This window comes from Dermochelys coriacea, chromosome 2, assembly GCF_009764565.3.
Source record: "Dermochelys coriacea isolate rDerCor1 chromosome 2, rDerCor1.pri.v4, whole genome shotgun sequence".
In the NCBI taxonomy this organism is placed as follows: domain Eukaryota; kingdom Metazoa; phylum Chordata; order Testudines; family Dermochelyidae; genus Dermochelys; species Dermochelys coriacea.
Genome location: NC_050069.1, coordinates 212,358,695 through 212,378,821, shown reverse-complemented (window position 1 = coordinate 212,378,821; position 20,127 = coordinate 212,358,695). Strand labels below are relative to the sequence as shown.

At 37.0% G+C, this 20,127-nt stretch overlaps 1 protein-coding gene across 2 annotated transcripts in view; it reads left to right on the top strand.

Moving 5' to 3' along the window:
• Positions 1-8,292, top strand: part of ITGB8 (integrin subunit beta 8) — a 70,819-nt gene extending 62,527 nt beyond the window's left edge. For both annotated transcript variants that reach the window (XM_043509207.1, XM_038392542.2), the window contains 3 exons: positions 448-551; positions 2,026-2,189; positions 2,281-8,292. In XM_043509207.1, coding sequence (XP_043365142.1) covers positions 448-551; positions 2,026-2,189; positions 2,281-2,403 — 391 coding nt within the window. In that variant the 3' untranslated portion in view covers positions 2,404-8,292. The remainder of the gene's footprint in view (positions 1-447; positions 552-2,025; positions 2,190-2,280) is intronic.
• The last annotated feature ends 11,835 nt before the right edge of the window (positions 8,293-20,127 follow it).

Genomic DNA, 20,127 nt, shown 5'->3' with positions numbered 1-20,127 from the left:
AATAGTTTTGAAAAATGTCATTGGGCTAAAGTAGACAGACAAGTTGAGTGATGTAATATCTTTTATTGGACCTGTTGGTGAAATAGACAAGCTTTCAAGCTACACAAAGCTCTTCTTCTGGTCACTCTGTTAGCTCTATGTAGCTTGAAAGCTTGTCTTTTTCACCAACAGAAGTTGGCCCAACAAAAGATATCACCTCCCCCACCTTGTCTCTCTAATACCCTGGGATCAACTCAGCTACAACAACACTGCAAATAACAATGGGTTAAAATATTGCAAGAGAGAGACAGCATGTCTCAAAGTTAATAAATAAATGCTTCTGTATTTTTCTAGCAGCAAGAGAACATTATTTGAACACAATAATTATTCTGTTGATTTAATTGTTCAAGGAAAATGCAGTGAAGTTATAGTAGTGGTTAAGTGCTATATTTATGTGTTCATTTTCAGGAATTGTGTTCAGTGCCATTATTCTAACAATGCATCACAAACTACACATGACCACTGCAAAACCTCATGTGCTTATATGATGCATTATATTGATCCAGCATCAGGTATGTAAAAACCTAGCTTTGCCTAATCACTTTAATAAAAGTGTGAAACCATCAAAATTCATAGTGGAATTCACCCCCACCATAGAGGACCCACACAACACACTAGGCATCGCTTAAGAACCATTTAAATCTTTAAAATTGAGTGTAAGTTATGTATAGGATTTGGTATAGGCCCTCTGCATTGGGATAAATTTTTCCCCTTCGTTAACAGTTAATACTTAATTGTAAAAAAAGTCTCCACTCTTCCCTTCCCCTATGTGTTCCTCAGCCCTGCAAAATGCGGTACATTTGAGGTGTTATTTTGTAACAAAATTAAATCTATCATCCTGCTTAAATATTCGCATGAATGATGTATTTTACAATTGGCACTGATGCACAGATATTTCTGTAATAACATTCCTTGCTCTAGTTAGCATTTATATTCTCCTTCAAAAGTAGATTGTGATTGTTTGAAGAAAGTTTATGTTTTGCTTCAGGGGAAATGAAAGACAAATAATAACAGGAAATGTGATTGGCAAGCATTGCTAAATCAGATTTCCCAGATCCTTGAGAAGTTGCATCCAATAGTGAATCCTGCCTCAGTAATGTTTAAAGAAAGATTTACAGAAATCTATTATGGTATCCATCTGTTTTACTACTTCTCATATGTTTACATTATTTCACATTATGGAGCTGAACAAATGAAATAGAACGCATAGCTCAATGAAACATTTTAATGAGTCTTTAAGTGTACTCAGCTATAAGGTAATGAGGGTGTGTAAGTCTTTGTCTATTAATAAACACATCCAAAAGCCCATTCACGTGCCAGGCCCAAATTGCAAAGAAAATTACATATATGTAATCACTTTTTGTCAGTTAATAGCTTTACGTAGACATTTTGTTTTAAAGAGGCATATAAAAGTGACAGTGATTCTATTTGGGACTTATGAGAAGGATCTGTCAATTTTTAAAACCATTAGAGGCCAAGACTATTGAGAGAAGCAGCTTGGTGCAGTGCATAGGACTGGGAGTCAGGAGATCTGGGTTCTATTCCCGGCTTTACTACTGACCGGGAGGGAAAGTGACAAGCCTGAGTTTTACCTTCCACTCTTTGTCTGTCTCGTCTGGGGCAGAGACTCTCCGTTACTCTGTTTTATGGTACCTAACACAATGGAGTCCTGATTTTAGTTGGGACCTCTAGGTATTACTGTAACATTAAAGAATAAAAAAAAAATTGTGACTATATATCTGGATCTTCCTAATTGAAATTTTTTTCCTGCTAAAGCTATTTTTAAAATAGATTGCATATGGCAATCTGAATAATTATTCCTTCTTCATTAAATACTCTCACATGTAAAATCATTTGGGGTTATTTTAGGAATTTGGTTTAGTGAAGCTATGCTAAATTAATGTGCAGTGTTAAATTCAAACTTGTTTAATGGATGGCCCTTATCAATATTTTAGGTTTTACACTCTTGTTTTCCTTTTATTGCAGAATGTTTCTCTGACCCAAGCTACTTTAGAATCTTTTTCATAATCTTTATAGTTACATTTCTGATTGGGTTGCTTAATGTACTTATCATCAGGCAGATAATTCTACAGTGGAATAGCAATAAAGTTAAATCTTCCTCAGATTACAGAGCATCTGCAACAAAGAAGGTAATTGATTAGAGAAAATCATATTCAGTACATTTTTTGCCTGCATACAAGTGTTAGCTATTTGTTGATAAACTGTATCTTCTCCTTCAAGGATAAGATGTTTTTGCCTACTGTTTGTACGAGAACAGTAACATACAGACGTGACAAACCAGAAGAAATAAATATCGACATCAGCAAGTTACGATTAAATGAAACTTACAAGTGCGAGTTCTGAAGACTGTTTTCTGCAAATCTCTATTTCCATCATTTTCTAATTTTAAAAAAGCTATCCTTTTTTTTTCTTTTTACTGTGTAAGAGTCTTGACTGATACTGTTTGTTTTTGTGGCATGCATTTTTTGAATACTGTAACAAACCAACATGTAAGCATAGTCACATAATGTGACTATGTTTGAAGTTATGGCTGCTGTATTTTATGAAAGAGAAATGTGCATTACTACTGTTCAAGACCATTAGTGTTGGTGTAGCACTTTAATGTAAAATAATTTATTTAGTTATGCATAGAATGTAGATATGAACAGGGGTGACAAAGCACTGATCTCACTTTACATGTAGCTAGTATTGATGTGTGCTGTGGGAATGGGCAAAACTGTGATTAAAATATTAACATTCCTGTACATTATGGCAATAGATGGAGCTATTGGAGTACTTGTACATGTAAAAATGATACTTCTTAAAACTTTTATGGTTTTCCTTTCAAAGTTCCACTGATCTTGTCTGCTTTGACATCAGTTTATCTTTTTATTGTTACTTATCAAAAATAACTGGATTAATGAGTGCTTAGTTACTACTGGTATTTTAAAAAATCTACAGATTATAATGTCACTTAAACAGGATTTATTCTTCATATGTGATAAAGTGTATACATTTTAGTACTCCCTTTGTTCCAAAATATAGGCTTTTATATATATATTAAGATATGTGAAAATTGAGTCAGTATAAAAAGGGGAGGGGGAGAGTTATTATTGTGTGGTTTTGTTTTTTGTTTTAGCTGACTGGAAAAATCTGGCTAAATTCAGCTCTGGGGTTGGCAAGAGGAGCTGCATTGAAGACAGTTAAGTGACACCAGGGCTGTATTTGGTCTGCTAGCTACATTTCAGTGTTTTGCCAAATAAGGGCTCTTTTCTTGTTAAATATCTGATATGCCTGATTTTTCCACATCTGCTATTTTTTAGCTGAGAGAATCAGTTTGCATGAATCCTTTATTTAACCACCTAAAATGTTGCTGTGCATTGGGATATGTATCCAGTAGGATGTGAAGGTGTCAACTTCAAAAGAAAAAAAAGAACACAGAAAAAAGGACAGGAATTTTCCCATGAGAACTAGTTGAATTGACTAATGTAGATTCAAATTCTGCCTTCAGAAGTCGGCAAGATCCTTCCTAGATTCAATGGGACCGATATGGATGCATCTGAGGGCAGAATTTGTATCACAGAATAAATTGTGCAAAGACACTCCGCTTCTCCATAAAACAAACTGCAACAATGGAGGCTGTCATCTTGTTGCTATATGCCATATAAAGTGCACAGCCAGTAGTCAGACTGGCTTGTGTTACATTGTCATAAAGTTAGGAAGTCCTGGTAACCCTCTTTGAAATATGCACTAAAATTTAGTTGGCAAAAAATTCTCTGAGATGATGTATGTTATCAGTGCTCAATACTGATATTCAATACTAATCTGTGCCTATTGCAGAGAATATTTGTTTCACTGAAACAAAAGGGGGAAAGTCTTTGTTTTAAAAAAAGCAGAATAGACATTGTTGAGGTACTTATAAGAAACAAGAAAAATGAATTCCCCCAATTCTGCATTCCTTCTGTACAAGTAAGTTCCACTGAAATCTGTGAGAGATGTGCATGTCAAAGGAATGCAGGATTTGGAATAGATAATCCGCTTTATGGATTGTGTTTCACAGAGAGCATTCCCTAATACACTGATCAAATGGAGGTTTGAAAAAAAAATCCTACAAAGACAATGGCTCAAAATGTCCATTGTCATTGTTCTAACAGCTCTAGATATCACTGGTGGTCACTACATACTTCCCCCTAATAAGGCACCTTTTAAACTCCTCTATTAAGTATTTCTATGTCACACATTACAGTAGTATCTGAACTTCAGTTCAGACAGCTTAAAAACGTCTCGCTAGAAATTGGAATACATTACACTGATTTTATTTGTGTTCATGATAACCTTCATTTTTATTTGTTAATTATAGATTATTGAAAAGTATATGGCATTGAGTCATTTAAACTTTATACTGTATTTAACTTGAATTGTTCTTTATACTGCACAGTGTGGGACTCAGTCCTCCTCCTGTGAAAGTTAATGGGATGATTACCATTGACTTTACAGGGAACAGAATAAAGGCCCATGAGAAATGAGCATACTTAATATTGCTCCGGTCACAACTTGTTAAAGAGAGGAGGAACCAGGGTACAGTCTGGATATCATTAACTGTTTGTTTAATTGAAAGATTTCATGTGCTTCACAAAAGATGTGAACCTATTCTTTAAATAATGGAATATGATTTTTAACCTAATTCTCTTGGAATGAAGTAGAATAGCCCTTAAGACAACATATAGTTAAGTGATATACTTGGTAAAAATAACATATAATTGTTTAAAATAATTTCTCTTCATTGTTCACAAGTGTCAAATTATGGAACAGAAGTGGAATTTGGGACTTCCCCTACAGGAGAGAAAGGGGTCTTTATGGTAACATCTCCTCCCTACCTCCAAACCCTACATCCTATAGCTATTTCTCTCCTCCTGTTGCACTTTGTTGGAACTGCAGCTCTACTCAAATGGGGGCATCACCAGCATGTTGCCATCAGAACAGCTGCTCAATGCATTATATTCCACTCGGGTCAGTGGAACTTTGCAACATAAATTTCATTGTAAGCTGCTGCTGTCTTGAGTAGTTGTAACTCCCCCTTCCACTGTGTTAATGTACCACGGAGGAGGTTACGAGTGGGCTACTGACAAAGAATTAGCTGCTAGCAATGCAAACGGCCAAGAGCTAATCTTTAGAAGGCCTGTGGGGAGGTCAGACAGAACAAGATCCTCAAGACAGTGCCTGATTTTCATGGATGGCTGCCATGCATGAGAAACTGTGGCTTTGCCTGCTAGCTGTCCCCCTTGGCCACTGGCCCTGCTTTTCAGAAGGGATAGTGCAGAGGAGGAATGACCCAACAAAAGCCTCGCAAAGGTGGGGATCTGTGCTCCCATTTGCACATAACCTTAAATGAGAAAGCACTTACCCCATAATTCACAAGAAATGTGATCCGCACTTACGGTACTGTGGTTGTGCTTTGTGTAGCAGTTACTGTGTGAGCTATTGTAAACAAGATAGTTCTACGTAGTTCATATCATGATTTCTTCTCTTTATATTGCATCTCTAAGGTGTTCCCTCCAAACAAAAAATATAAAATCTGGCCTCAACAAAAGTCACTACAGGCTTATGAGAGAAAGTTAAGCCCATTGAAAAATGAAACAAATTTCAAATAATTTGACAGTAGGCCAGCTCCAAAATATGAAACACTTCTTTAAAGAAATACACACAGGTACTATATTTTTATTGTTAACTGGTCATTTGGGGATTTTTTTAATTTTATTTGTTTTATTTTATGCCCCATAAGCACAATCTTTACATGAGCATCTGCAGAAAAATTGTTGGTCTTTGTTTAAACATCTGTATGAATGGTTTAATTAGTCTAGTTCTAAACTAGATACTTGAGCATAGAGAGGGTTGAAGCCTATTCATCTCTAACTATTTATTTGCATATATTTTAGAAAGGACAGATGCTTATGCAGTAAAAAATGTGCACATTACTTCTAATTTTAAAAAAACACTGACACTGAGTCACTGTAATTCTATGAATTACTTCCAAGATCTATGAATACATTTATTATAGTGTCACAAATGAGTATGGGGAAATGGTTTGTTCATTTCGAAAATGTGCACATGATGTATGTGGAATTTTCATTGTGCCAGACTGAAATACTCCCATATATTCACAAGCGGTGTTTAAAGGGGACCTTAAAAAGAAACTGCATTTGTCTAGCCATTCTTAATGTGTTATCAGTTTGAATTGTATTAATTTTTTTCAATGTGATGTCTCTCAAATCTCCTATGTAAAGTATGGTTTTGTATTGTATGAGAAGAAATAATTTTCTGTAGCTGGTAAAATATTATGATACCCTTGTTGTCTCAAGTCACACTAGGGAATTAGTTTTTTCCCATACGTGTGTGATTGTGACTGTGTTGCTAACTACAGCAGTGAACCTGTGAAACTTACTTTCAGGCAACGCCTACTCTTCCTGCTAGCCACATTGGGTTTTATGATGCCCTTTAAGGCACAGCTCGGGATTGAGGGATGTGCAAAAATGTACTTAGCAGGAGCTTGACAAGGCACAGTGTCTAAAGCAGGCAGAATGCATCCAAGAGCGTTGGGGAGTGAGGTTTGTAAGCAGTCCTTAAGGAGAGTACAGTATCCGTCCTCTGTGCCCAACCTGTTCTACTAGCCAGTGCAGGAAACCATGCCCCTTCCCATATACTTGGAAGAGTCTCAACTGGCAGAGGCACTCACAAGGTATTCCTTGCGCATAGTAGAGTGTAAGGGCCATTTGTGTCCAGCCCCTGCATAGATGAGAAGGCTGTTTGCACCCTCTGTACCTAACCCTGTTCCCTAATGTAAACACAAAGAGCAATGTTGACAACTGACTAAGAGGGACTACTTGAGGTAGGGTTGTAGGACTGGACCCTATGAGCCTCAATTGAAGCCCATTGAAGTCAGTGGGAATTTTTTCATTGACTTCAGTGGGCTTTGGAGCAGGCCCTAAGTAGGCAGTACAATTCACAGTTAGAAAAATGCACCTCTGAAAGACATCTGCTTTTATTTTTAGTTGGAAATGCCAAGGTGTGGAGCAAGAAATTTTATTGATGCACTGAACTATATTTATCAATCAGTGCTGAATGAAACGCAAACTGTCCAATCAAATTAGAAATGAAATGTCTCCATAGCGTTTATGCCATGCATTTGGAATATAAAAAATAAGACTTACATGGTAAACAATGAAGCCGTAGTTAGGAAGAATGTTATTGTTTTTACCTATTGCTCTATACCCAGAACTCTGATAGAAGTCAAGGGAAATTTGAGTGTACTGTACATTGATGTGAGCAATAGGTTAAAATTGCCCAGCAGGAATAGTTTGTATATAATGGGACAAATCAGTGCAGTTGCACGGAGTGCGAGCCAGTTTAGAATTAGAGCCCAGTATGTTTTAATGTTGTTCAAGATGATTCTTTCTGAAAATAAATGTCCAGGAAATTCTTTTGCTTTAGAAATTCCTCTTCAGCTAGCATTTCCTCTTTGTTTTATTTTCCTGTTGCACGCTCTTGAAACAAGGTACGTAGTTAGGAAAAAATGAGTAAAATGTCTGGCATGTGTTGATGTCAGTTGAAATTCTGTCCCCTTTCAAGTCAGTGGGAGTTTTCACTGGGGCCACAGCTTCACCCGAGCTACCTATCTTTTTTTCCTGTTTGCAAACACATTAGTTTTAGACACATTCACTGTTCTGAGATCTATTTCACACTTACTACTACTGTTTTAAAAAAATAAAACTACTTTAAAGTATCTCATTTAGCAAAGTAGTGATACAATTACTAATAATATAATATGGGGATTACCTTCATGTTTAATGTGCTGCCTTTTGTAAAAATAAAGTGTGTGAATATCTAATGATTTTTTAGATTTAAAAAGTTTGATACATAGAAAATTTTAGGAAGGGAAGCAGGTTTTTAATAGATTTGTAACTCTTATTGTTCATTTCCAGCTTGAAAGACATTTTTAAAATGAATCACTACTTAAATTTGTCTGGAAAACGTTCTATTTTGTTTAAAATAATATACTTTTGTAGCTGGTTATTCATTTCAGTTGACTACTAACTTCTATTTTGATTATATTTATTAATGAATTGACACTGTAGTGTACTGTGAGATGTTTATTTTTCTATCAGAACTGTAACAGCTATGACATAGCATTAAGTTAATGCAACGTTATTGTACTTGCTCTCTAAAAAAAAAAAAAAATAAAAAACCAGTATTTCATCCCTGTGGAGTGTCATGTTTTTTAATACACTCATATTTTATCACTGATGCTTTAAAAAAATATTTGTTATCCTCACTATAACGCTTTGTCTATGAATATAAAGGTAGTTCGTTAGTCTGTAGGACTATGTTAAGGAAAGAGGAGTTTGCTTACAACTGATCTATGATAGAATAGGACTGTATAAAGAGTGCTGGACCAAAATCTCAAGAAGCATGATTATAGGTTTAGGTAAACATATGAAAGCATATGATGGTCCAGAACTCTGTCTGACAGTGCAGCTGGGAATTTATCAGCAAACGTATGGGCAGCATTGAGTATGTTGGAATAGTATCTGACTCCCTGAATTCAGGCCCCTTTGGGCATGTCTATGCTGCATCTGGAAGTGAGCCTTCCTGACTTGTGCTAGCAGCGCTCCTGCTAGTGCTCTTAAAAATAGCTTTGTAGACAATGCTGTGAGGTTGCAGAGCCTGAGTTCCAGCTTGAGCTGCAAGGTCTACACGTGTATTTTTAGAGCACTAACATGAGCTCCACTGGCACAAATCTGGGACCTGGGCTGGGAAGCTTGGTAGCAGATGCAGTGTAGACATGCCCTTTGAACCATTGCTGAGATGCTACTTAGTAAACTGTCTCTGAGCCTCAGAGGAGTGTAATATAGCATAGCTAAGGGCATGAAGCCATGATCTCAATATTAATATGTGACTAAAAATATCCCTCCTCCCTCTCTCTACAAATTGTTCCTATTTAGGGTAAAAATTGGCTTGTTGGGGTTGACTTGGAATGGGGGGTGTACTTTTGAGCATACATCTGTACTTTCATAGGACACAGTTATGCTGCTTTACTCACACTGGTCAAAATAGTGTCTGTAAATTGTGAAAGGGACATGCACTTTGTTCTTGTGTTGATTCTGGTCATAATAGTTTCCCTACAAAAATCTATGCCAAACCATCAACATGAAAAGGATTTCTATGCTTTAAGAACATACCTGATCAACTATAGAGACTGACGGGGCCAAGAAAGTCTAAATGAGCAGAGCTGTTTTCAAAACTTGCCCATGATGTGACATCACCAAAATTAACCTTTTTAGCTCTGTTTTGATTCACATAATCCCTTCCTAGCCCTTAGTCATTCTTTCATCATGACCATAAATTGCTAATTCTGGCAAGAACTGTTTATGCTTAATTGAAAATAGCACAATGGTGCTGGGACAAGAATTAGCATTCAAGTAAGGGCTGCTGTGTTCATAACTATCTGTATGTCACTTACATGAGCCCTTGGACTCAGCAATGCAAGAGAGAAACCTTGGAAATGATATAGGGCAACATAAGAAAAGAATGTTCTAAATGTTAAGAAAAGGAAAAATGTATCATTTTACCTCTTTTTTTTTCTTTCAAAAGTTAGAACGATGAACCACAATTTTCATAATTTCAGTGGAAGAGGACGAAGTTGAGGAACTGTTAGAGGCAAAGTATGAGCTATAGCAAATAAACTCATGCACCTACAAAGCCCTCTGCCCATTAATGACAGTGGTCCTGGTACCAAGCTATGTTGTGCACCTCCCAGTCCTCACCTCTGTTGTGCAATGATGATAAATGAACTTTATGAAGCCTTTCTCTTCTTCTACATAGGTTGTGAAATGCAACTATTAAACTGGACTATTACGCAGTTATTTGTACACATAGTGATAGTTATTGGCACCATTATAGCTTATAATGTCTTATAATTATTCATGTCATTCACCTCATTGCACAGTCAGTGACCCTAATAGGGATTAAGGTGGTTTGGCTCTAATCTAATGCTACTCGTATTGTTTTGCAGATCCCCTTGACAGGAAAAAAGGTTGTAGTTCAAGCTCTCGGAAGAGGAGGGAAACCTACCTTACAGCCTCTAGAGCCTAGGGATGAAAGAGGCCATGACTTCAACTACTTCTTTGACAACAGTGATGTAGGTGTACTCCCCTATTGTGTCATATCAGTCTCTTTTTAATTCCGTTGTGCTAAGGGCAAGATTTGACCCAACATACCTAAAGAAGTATAAGTCGTTTGTGTCTGTGTGAGTGAGAGAGAGAGATCTGTCCAAAAAGATCTGTGCTAAAAAGTACAATGATGGTGTGAGTAAAGATCTGGATTATGGGGTGGCACTATAGCAACTGAAAAGGGATCAATGGGAGTGGGGAGAGAGGAGAAGAAGCTGTTATCAAGCTGAGCATTACTAGCAGAAGAGCAGATTTTGAAGGGTGTTGGTGCAGGTTATTTTGTTGATCTGCAATAAAAAAAAAGAACCTTAGAAATACGCACTTGAAACTCTGGGTTTATAACAAAACATTTAAAATGTACAAAATAAATAAAACTTTAATTATATAGGAAACTTGCCTGGCCTGAAATTGTTTGAGAGGGTGTCGTCTCCGGTATTGTAAGCATGAGCAAATAACTTATGGTGCTGAAGCTGCTAGCTCCCATTGATGCTGTTGGGAGAGAGTGCATGTGTGTGCACACGTCCAAAGAACTGACCCCTAAATGTTCAGCTAATCCAGTAAATAAGATCTGTTCCCCATCATGGGGAGTAGTGAGTGCACAGCACTCAGCAACCTCTAATACTTGGACCCACGGCCTACCAAGGCTGCATTGGGAGAGTGTGTCATGCTCCACTTCAGCTTCTGTGCTTTCCACTCAGCCCAGGTCATCATATGGCCTTTAATCATTTTCTTGCCTTCAAACCTTTATACCTTTATTTATATATAAATCTCCCCAAATTTTCCACCAAATGCATCCAATGAAGTGAGCAGTAGCTCACGAAAGCTTATGCTCAGATAAATTTGTTAGTCTCTAAGGTGCCACAAGTACTCCTTTTCTTTTTGGTAATTTTTGTGTGTGTGTGTTTGTGGGAGAGAGAGAAGGAAGTCTATTGTGCAGGGCACAGTGACTCTCAAATAGGTCAACTTGACCTGCTCTGCAGCCACAGCCTTCTGGGTGTCTTGCAGCATGGAAAAGACACAGTAGTTTCTTTTAGGACTGTCCAGCCTAAAATAAACAGGGAGATTCTCCAGCTAAGTTGTAGTCTGTGGGTCCCATTGTTTCATGGCCTCTGCAATGGATATGCCACACAATGTGCACAGTACCCATCAAATACCATAGTTGTGAGTGAGCATAAACATGCGTTTGTGTATCTATGAAATTTCTCTGTGTATCTGTCTGTGCCCATGGGAATACATGGAGTTTACTCACTTAGAGGAGAAAATAATTTTGCATGTGAAATGGGTACATGCATATTTTCCATGGCTCAGTTATTGGACAGGACTTTGAAAGTGTGACCTTGTATGTGATCAACAATTAGGAGGTCAATGTTTTCTCATTCTTCTTCAAGAATAGATATGAGGGAGGATGCTTATGCAGACTGTTCTGCAAACCAGCAGAAAGTTGAATTTCCTATCAAGAAAATGCATTGTTGTATGAAAGAGGGAAAACAGACCATCTACTGTGTTACATATTGTCAAATATAAAAATTAGTTGGATCAAGTTCCAGCCAAAGAGCCAGATCCTTTTGGTTTCAATGATTAGCCTTGACTTAAGATTTTCTTCTGTGTTTTGTTTCAAGTGTCTCCAAAGCTCCAACGGAGAAAATTCTTATCAAGTGGTTGAAGCATGAAATTAGGATTTGGGAATTCTGGCTTGCTTACTAAGTGTTCTCTGTATGATTGGGCAATCATTTAATAGGGCCAGATTTAATTGCTAACCACCCAAAATACCAGTTGAAGTAAATCAGAACTATCGGTGCTTTATCACCCTTGAAAATCAAGTCCTTAATCTTGCCTCTGAAAATAGGTATAATGTAATTATATCTGATTTACAAAAGTGATGGCATCAATTAATATTTGTAAAATCTTTTGAGATTCTCTAATAATGTAAAAAGTAAAATTCTTAAATATTTATTTTTATTTTGCAGACCAAAAAATGAAAAACTTCATTTGTTGCCTAATTTGATGTCCGTGATTGGATTGGGAAGCATTCATTTGTGCTTCCCCACCCCCCCGGTTCTTGCATTTTAGGTTTGTCTCACTGAAAACTGAGAGGTTGGAATAGAACTACTTGAAACTGTAATGCAATGTGCAGTTTTAGTAGTTCAGGTTTTTTCCTAAAAGGATCCTACTTTCCTGGTTAGTTACTTTTTCTTAAGTATATGAATAAGAAATAAATATAGAATATAAATATATAATATATTTTCTTGAAAAATAAAAATTCATCAAATGGGCTATGCTTCCAGCAGCACTACAAAAATCTTCATGGGGCAAAGTGAGTTACTACATTTAATTAATCTCATATGAGCAATTTGATGCTGAATAGTAGTGACCTAGTTCACATAGAATTTAAGTACCTTAACTTGCCAAATTCTTTTTGCTTATTTGATCAGTACCTGGTTACTATGTCTCCCTTAGCATAATGTGGGTGTTTGCCAGCGAATTAAAGCCTGCCGTGGCCTTTGAGATAAAGGAATTGTTATTCTTTTGCAAACTTTGGCAGTGAAGGCAGTGTTATAATTTTGTTATGACTATAGTGCCTGGATTACTGCAGTTATATCCAATTTAAAATCACAAGTGAGACTCATCACTAGGTATCCCTGAAACATCCAGAATAAACTCTAAGTGAATCAGAAATCTCAGTAAACCCAAAGATTAGGCTACAAAGTGAGACTATTAAATCAATTGGGTTTTTTTAATTAAATCACTGTGAAATGTCTCTTTGGCTGACTATAATAACCTTTAAAATATGAAGATTAATATAGACCAATATAATATTTCAACTTTCTATAGCACCTTTCATCATACAGGGTCCCAAAGCACTTCACTTTTTGTAGAACAGTATGCCAGTATTATATAGTGGGGGTCCAAAACACTGTAGCTTGTATTAGTGATACTGTACTGAGAAATGGATAGGTAAGAAAAAGAAAAAAATCCAGAGTGGTTAAGGTGCTCACATGAAGAGCAATTCTTATCCCCTTGCAGCAGGCCCTTAGAAGATTCTCTGCAGTCCAAACCACTGAGGCTTCATAAAGGAATTAATTTAGGGCTAAAGTGTGGAGGCCCTTGCAAGGTGAGGCAATGCCATCCTACATAAAAAATCTTAATTAATATGTTTCCACTTTTATTTTACTTTGAGTATGAAAACAATGGGAAGGGGGACTTGCATTTATGAAAGTCTACTTAAAGTGTCAAATCCTGTCCATTTGAAGAAGTAAGTAAATTCAGCACAATGATATCTAAAACAAGAGATCGTATTCTGCTGATAGGCATGCACAAATCCCTCTAACTTCAATGGGAATTGCACATGCATAGCTGAAGGCATGGTTTGGCCCATAGTGTTCTCCTAAAAGCTAGCCAGCTCTTTATCTTTCATGTTTTTCTCGTAACATACATCATTTTGCCTCCCAGAGGTGCCAGTGTCATTTCATCTGGTGAAATTACAGTGATCATCTGCCTTATTGGGAATATCTTTGAAATATAATTATTATGTTTCTGCAGAAAGACTAGATCCCAATGGATAATCTGAAATACAACTCCACAAGTTCACCTCCAGCCAAAAACATTACACATCAAAATAAGACCAAATGTTATTTGCTCCAATTCCAGTTATTGGTAGCCAGTTGTCCGTGTAGCTCACCCCTCTCATAAGCAAGGCCTTGTGTGCACTGGAGATCTGTCCTTATTTCAGCCATGAGTGGCCAGCCACTGATATAGTTGGTCAGTTTTAGCAAGGGTATGTCCCACTGGTGCAAATAGTGGCTTTGCTTGTCTCCATTGTAGGGGGTTACACCAATTCATTTTTATTTATGGCTGGTCTCTAATGGCTGAAATCAGGACAGATCTCCAGTGTAGACAAAGCCCAGAAAGAGTGCACTGGGCTACACTGATTAGGGTCTGGGTTTACATCTGACGGGAATGCTATATGTATCACTTTAAGAAGTTTATATGCATACACACACACACAGGAGAATATGTAGAAAATGTTACTCTGTAATAGTGTAAAGTTTTCCAGCATGTTTGGAATTGCCAAATAGCTCTGAGGATAAATCGCATAACATTTGCTCTTAGAGCACGTGAGAAAACTTCACTTATGCAGCCCCTCCCAACTGAGTCTCAGTACAAACAAGATAATTTCTATTGCCATCTTCAGCAACAATAAAAACAAATCTGTAGGATTTTACTTGTCTGCTTGCCATTTTTATTGAAATTACATCTGTAGCAGCTAAATCTTTGTAAAGCTGCAATTTCACACTATTACTTTTTATTATTTGTAGTAGGGCAGGTACTAGACACTATCCACATATGCAAGGATAAGCAGTCCCTGGCTTTTTCCATCTTATTAAATTGGCTGCAAATATAATTTATAATATAATAAATAAATAAATACGGATTCCCAAATTTTCAGAGGGTAAAACTGCTTGCTTAGGCATGGTCCACACAAAAAATTATGGCACTATAACTTTGCTGGTTTGGGAGGCAATGGGGGTTGATTTTATTTATCTATTTATTTATACTTTATTTGACAAATATAATTACGGTGATATAAACCCTACTGTGGATGCATTATACCATTACATTTTGTTGCACTTCCTGAACCAGAGTAAGTTTTTCACAGATTTTTAAGGCCAGAAGGGAGCATTAGCTCATCCAGTTCCAGTCTGACCCGTATAACACAGACCATTAAATTTCACCCAGTTACCCCTGTATTCAGGCCAATAGCTTGTGTCTGACCAATGCACATCATCCAGAAAGGCATCCAGTCCTGATCTGAAGACCTCAAAAGATGGGGAATCCACCATTTCCCTGAGTAGATTGTTCCCATGGTTCATCACCGTCACTGTTAAAAATGCCTTATTTCTAACTTGAATTTGTCTGCACTTTTTTAGTGGTGTAATTCCATCAGCACTAGACAGGGAAGTTGTACCATATCAGCATGGTTAAAGCACCAAAACTTTCTAGTGTAGACAAGGCCTAAAAATGTCTATTCTCTCCTCTATCTGTGCTTAAATCTGTATGGGGAATCTGCATATACCAATGGGAGAATTTACAAATCAAACTTTACAATCAGAAGGACATTATCTTAACTATTTTTATTTGACTTGTCTATGTCTTGCTCAATTTTTATACAAGCAAACTCGTGTGTGTTACATTAAAAGAACATGATATATAAATAGCAAGTTCTCAGCCCAAAGGAACCCAAAGCACTTTTACAAATTATAAGCCAAATTCTGCTCTCTGTGACACTAATGTTAATTTATAGCAGTGGTTTACAGCCTTTTTTCATTTGCAGATCTCTAAACAATTTCAAATGGAGGTGTAGACCCCTTTGGAAATTTTAGACATAGTCTTCAGACTCAGAGGTCTGCAGACAACAGGTTGGAAGCCACTGATCTATAGCAACACTGTTGTTTTCAGCTGAGTTATGCCTGGATACAATACCTGTGTCAGGGGTTTTTTTTGTTTGTTTGTTTTGTTGGTTTATTTTAACATAAATTATTTCACCCCCTACTCAAATGCAGATGTTTATATGTTGGACTGCAATAGCTGTTTATGCATAGTAACACTACACAATACTTCTGGACAGGATGATATAAAGAATTGCTTATCCAGTTGAAACTGCAGATAGAATTTAAGTAGCTAGAATGTAATTACACATAGCAAAATGTAGGGAGTACACTGGGCTTAACAACTCTGATGTTGAGAAAACTGATATAGACTCTTTAATGAGCACAAGTGGTTAGGGCCATAGCTTTTCATCTCATCAGCACTGTGTCCCCTACTGCTCTGCTAGTGGGACATTTTGTGCAATAGTACTAACTCAAAGGGAAGAATGCCACCTACACGAACATCACTTCCTACTGAATGGTGTGTTTTCTTGGTGGTTTCTCATTGAGGTGATAAAAAGAACCAACCCCATTAAGATCTGGAGAGATCACAATCCAGGATAGTTTGGCTACAGGCCATAACTAACATGCTCTGAGCAGACTCGGAAAAAACAGTTTAGTTTTTCCATGTAGAAACCTTGGTCCAGACACAATAGAAACCAGAACTGTGTATGTGTTGCCCAAGGTCATAGAAAAGTGTTTTGTTTTGTTTTGTTTTTTTCAGGGCTTTTGCAACACTGCTTGAACTAATGTAGTGTAGAAGTAACATCTTGCTTATTGAAATGGAATTGTAAGGGGCAAATCCTCCTTCTCTCTTAAACTTCAGAGGTGAAAGCAACTGCACAAGTGTAATTGGGAGGAAGTGTTGGGCCTTTAGTTGCTGACTGATGGTTTATAAAAAAAAAATCCATTCTGGCAGAGAAAAGTACAAGTACAAGAAAGTTTAATCCATTGTACAACGTTTTACTGTATTTAATCATCAAATTACAGGGTAAAAGCTACCTTTAATTATTAACCATAAGACTCCAACACAGGAGTGCTATAAACTATCTAAAACATAGTACCGCTTACAGTAGTGTTAAACAAAGAGGAACTCAGATACAACAGCAATTAAGGTGGCATAATTCCCTCAACAGACAAACAGAACATGAACTGGATATATTTTACAAAATGAATATAGTTTGTTTTAAAGTGACCAGCTGATGGACATTTTAAACTGAAACTGGACTAATTTTAATTCCATATTTTGAAAAAAGTAAAGAACTCTATGACTGACAATGCAGTACAGTGGAGGAGTCCTCAGTTTACTGTTTATCTCATAATGTATAATACTAACACTGGGTATGGTGAGATGGGAAAAGATTTTTAATTGTATTTGATTTCTTGGTGACTGTTTTACTTAGGGATTTATTTGTTCATTTAAACTCCATTTGACAGATAGGGAGAGGAAATGTAATGACAGAAAAAGGTAGGAGTCCAAAATTAGTGCACAAGTTGAACGTATCCTGGAAATGTGTATTATTAGTGTATTATTAATTTGTATATTAAGTTGAACCTTCCTCTTTGTATTTTAAAATGAATTGGACCAAATTTCCAAACATGGATGCAATGGACACACCTGCCAAAAATTGCTCTTGCATGTACTCCTGGGTAGCTAGAGTAGGTGTGTAAGCCTATGGGCTGCATGTGCAAATGTGGGATTTGGACAGGTGCCAAGTATATTTCTGTTTCATGGCCACATTTTGAAGGGTGAGGCCCACATTCCATCTTTGGACATTTGATTCACTACAATAAGCCAGCAGACCATGGCATTTGCTTCATTGAATTACTTGATATGGGGACATGATAGAATTCAAGATCGCAGATGAAATTTCTGGTCATGTGATAAAACTTCTCAGAAATAGAATCCTTTTCACAAACTGATTGCTGAAAAAAGTGTTTCTCCTTTTAAAGCCCCAATCCTGCAATTGGATGCAGAGGTGTGCCCAGTCCGTGCCATCAATTATTGGATCCAGGCCTAATTTTTGTTTTTGGGAATGCAACATTTTTGTATTAATGAGGTGCATGTCCTAAAGTCATCTAACACTTTGTATTATAAATAAAAAGAGAGAGTGTTATCCTAGCTCCCATTAAAGTCAATGGCATATCTCTCATTGACTTGTAATGAACTCAGGATTTCTCCCAATATTTATAATTTTAATTCAGCACAGGAGCCTGAATGGTGTAGCCATATTAGGGGGAAGCTCATATAAGGAGGTAACTGTGGACACTATGTTCATTTGCTGGATAATTAGATTGTTCACATGCTGTAATGGCACATTGAGAGAGACGATGAGCCCCAAATACATTGCTCAATATTTGTGTTTTGTAAAATATGCCAGTAAGTTTATTTCTTAGACAATGGTAGGAAGGACAAAATCTGCGATTCATTTTCCCTGGCAACACAGAGAGTAGAGTCAGTGAAAATCCTTAACTCTTTGAATAGTTAATAATTGTGAACGTTTAAAAAGATAAACACTTAAAGATTAAAGAGCAGAAGCATAATATAAATTTCAGAGAAATCCCACTTTTTTCATGGGTTAGGGTCACAACATAAATAGCAAATTTTGTGGATGTGTAACGCGTCCGCGAAATGTGTTGTTAATGCCATGACCAAGCCATAAAAATGTGTGATTTCTCAGCCGCATTTCTCAAACTGGGGGCCCAGACCCAAAAGGGGGTCAAAAGCCTATTAGTGGGGGTGGTACTGCCATCCTTACTTCCACACTGCTGCTGGCAGCGGTGCTCCCTTCAGAGCTAGGTGCCTGATCTCCACTTTGCCTTCAGAGCTTGCCTCCAAAGTCCAGATTTCATGGGGGAGACCAAATTTCACAATCTGTGACATGATTTTCACAGCCTCAAATTTGATTAACCTCTATTTATAAAGCTGGAGTAATGCCAGGGCAAATCAGGCCCAAAATATATGCATTGTAAAGAGCTGGCTGTAAGTAAACATGCGCTTTAATTCACACTAAGGAATCAGTTGAGGTTTGTAGTATCAGCGAAGCCCTGAGAATAAATTAGTATATTTATTCTATATCAATTGTTATCTTCTCAATTGTTGTACAAGTACTGTAAATCAACACATTGATTTATACAGTGACTCAGTGACACTGCGAAGTTGCAACATCATCCTCTACATGCATTGGATCTATGCCACCCGAGAAGTCTACTACTTTAGAGTAATCATCCACTAACCAGCACTGTCAGTTTCAGGTTCAATTTGTGCCAATGGAGCAGGGAAATTCCAAGAAATTGATTTTTTTTTGAGAGAGAGAGAGAGAAATGTATTTTTTTAATTGATTCTATGCCTTTAAAGATGAGCATTGTTTTATGAACTGAATATAGAATCTGATTCTAAATTGTAAATTCACAGAAAAAATCTATAATGAAGTATGGCCAATACGCCTTTTATAACAGCATCAACTAGTGCAGCAATTGTATTCTAATAATATCATTATTTCTATTAAAAAGGACTGTTCTCATGATGAAAAACAAGCTATTACCCAACAGTGATGTCTTGGACTTGTGAAGGAGTATTTGGTAGTATTTAACATGGGCTTTTTCAGTTCTACACAGTGGTTTCAAATCTCAAGGGAACACTCCTTTCCTCATCAAGGAATCCCTCCTCCACACTTGAATTGGTCAGATATTCATATAACTACTGTTTATTCATCTGTTTCTGAATTATGCCTATTAAAAATCTGCTTTGTTACAGTTTGGGAGACTCTGGGATTCTAAACTGGCCATGTGTCATTGTTTCCACCTGTAAATTCTGAGTTATTCTCAATCTCCATAGTTGATTTGTGTTTTTACAACTTCATGATTATATTTATTTCCTTTCATTTTTACAGGACCTGTCTGGGATTCTAGGTGCCTTACAAATTTTAAAACCAATCAATTTAAAGTCATAAACACTTAGACTCCACTTCTTGTTTTGTGTGAGGAGACACCTGTTCTCATGCACCTTACTGAAGTCAGCAATACACCCATTAGATACAACTTCCAAGAGCAGGGCCTGCTGAAATTCACCCTTGTGCAGAGGTTTAACACAAGGACTATGCCCCTCTTTAGTTACATTTAAACCTGAGATCTTAAGTGAGATTTGTGGTTGTGTAATGACCTGTCCGCTCCCAGTCTCTATTCAAGCCTAAGTTAATTGTATCCAGTTTGCAAATTAATTCCAATTCAGTAGTCTCTCGCTGGAGTCTGTTTTTGAAGTTTTTTTGTTGAAGTATTGTCACTTTTAGGTCTGTAATCGAGTGACCAGAGAGACTGAAGCGTTCTCCAACTGATTTTTGAATGTTATAATTCTTGACGTCTGATTTGTGTCCATTTATTCTTTTACGTAGAGACTGTCCAGTTTGACCAACATACATGGCAGGGGGGCTTTGCTG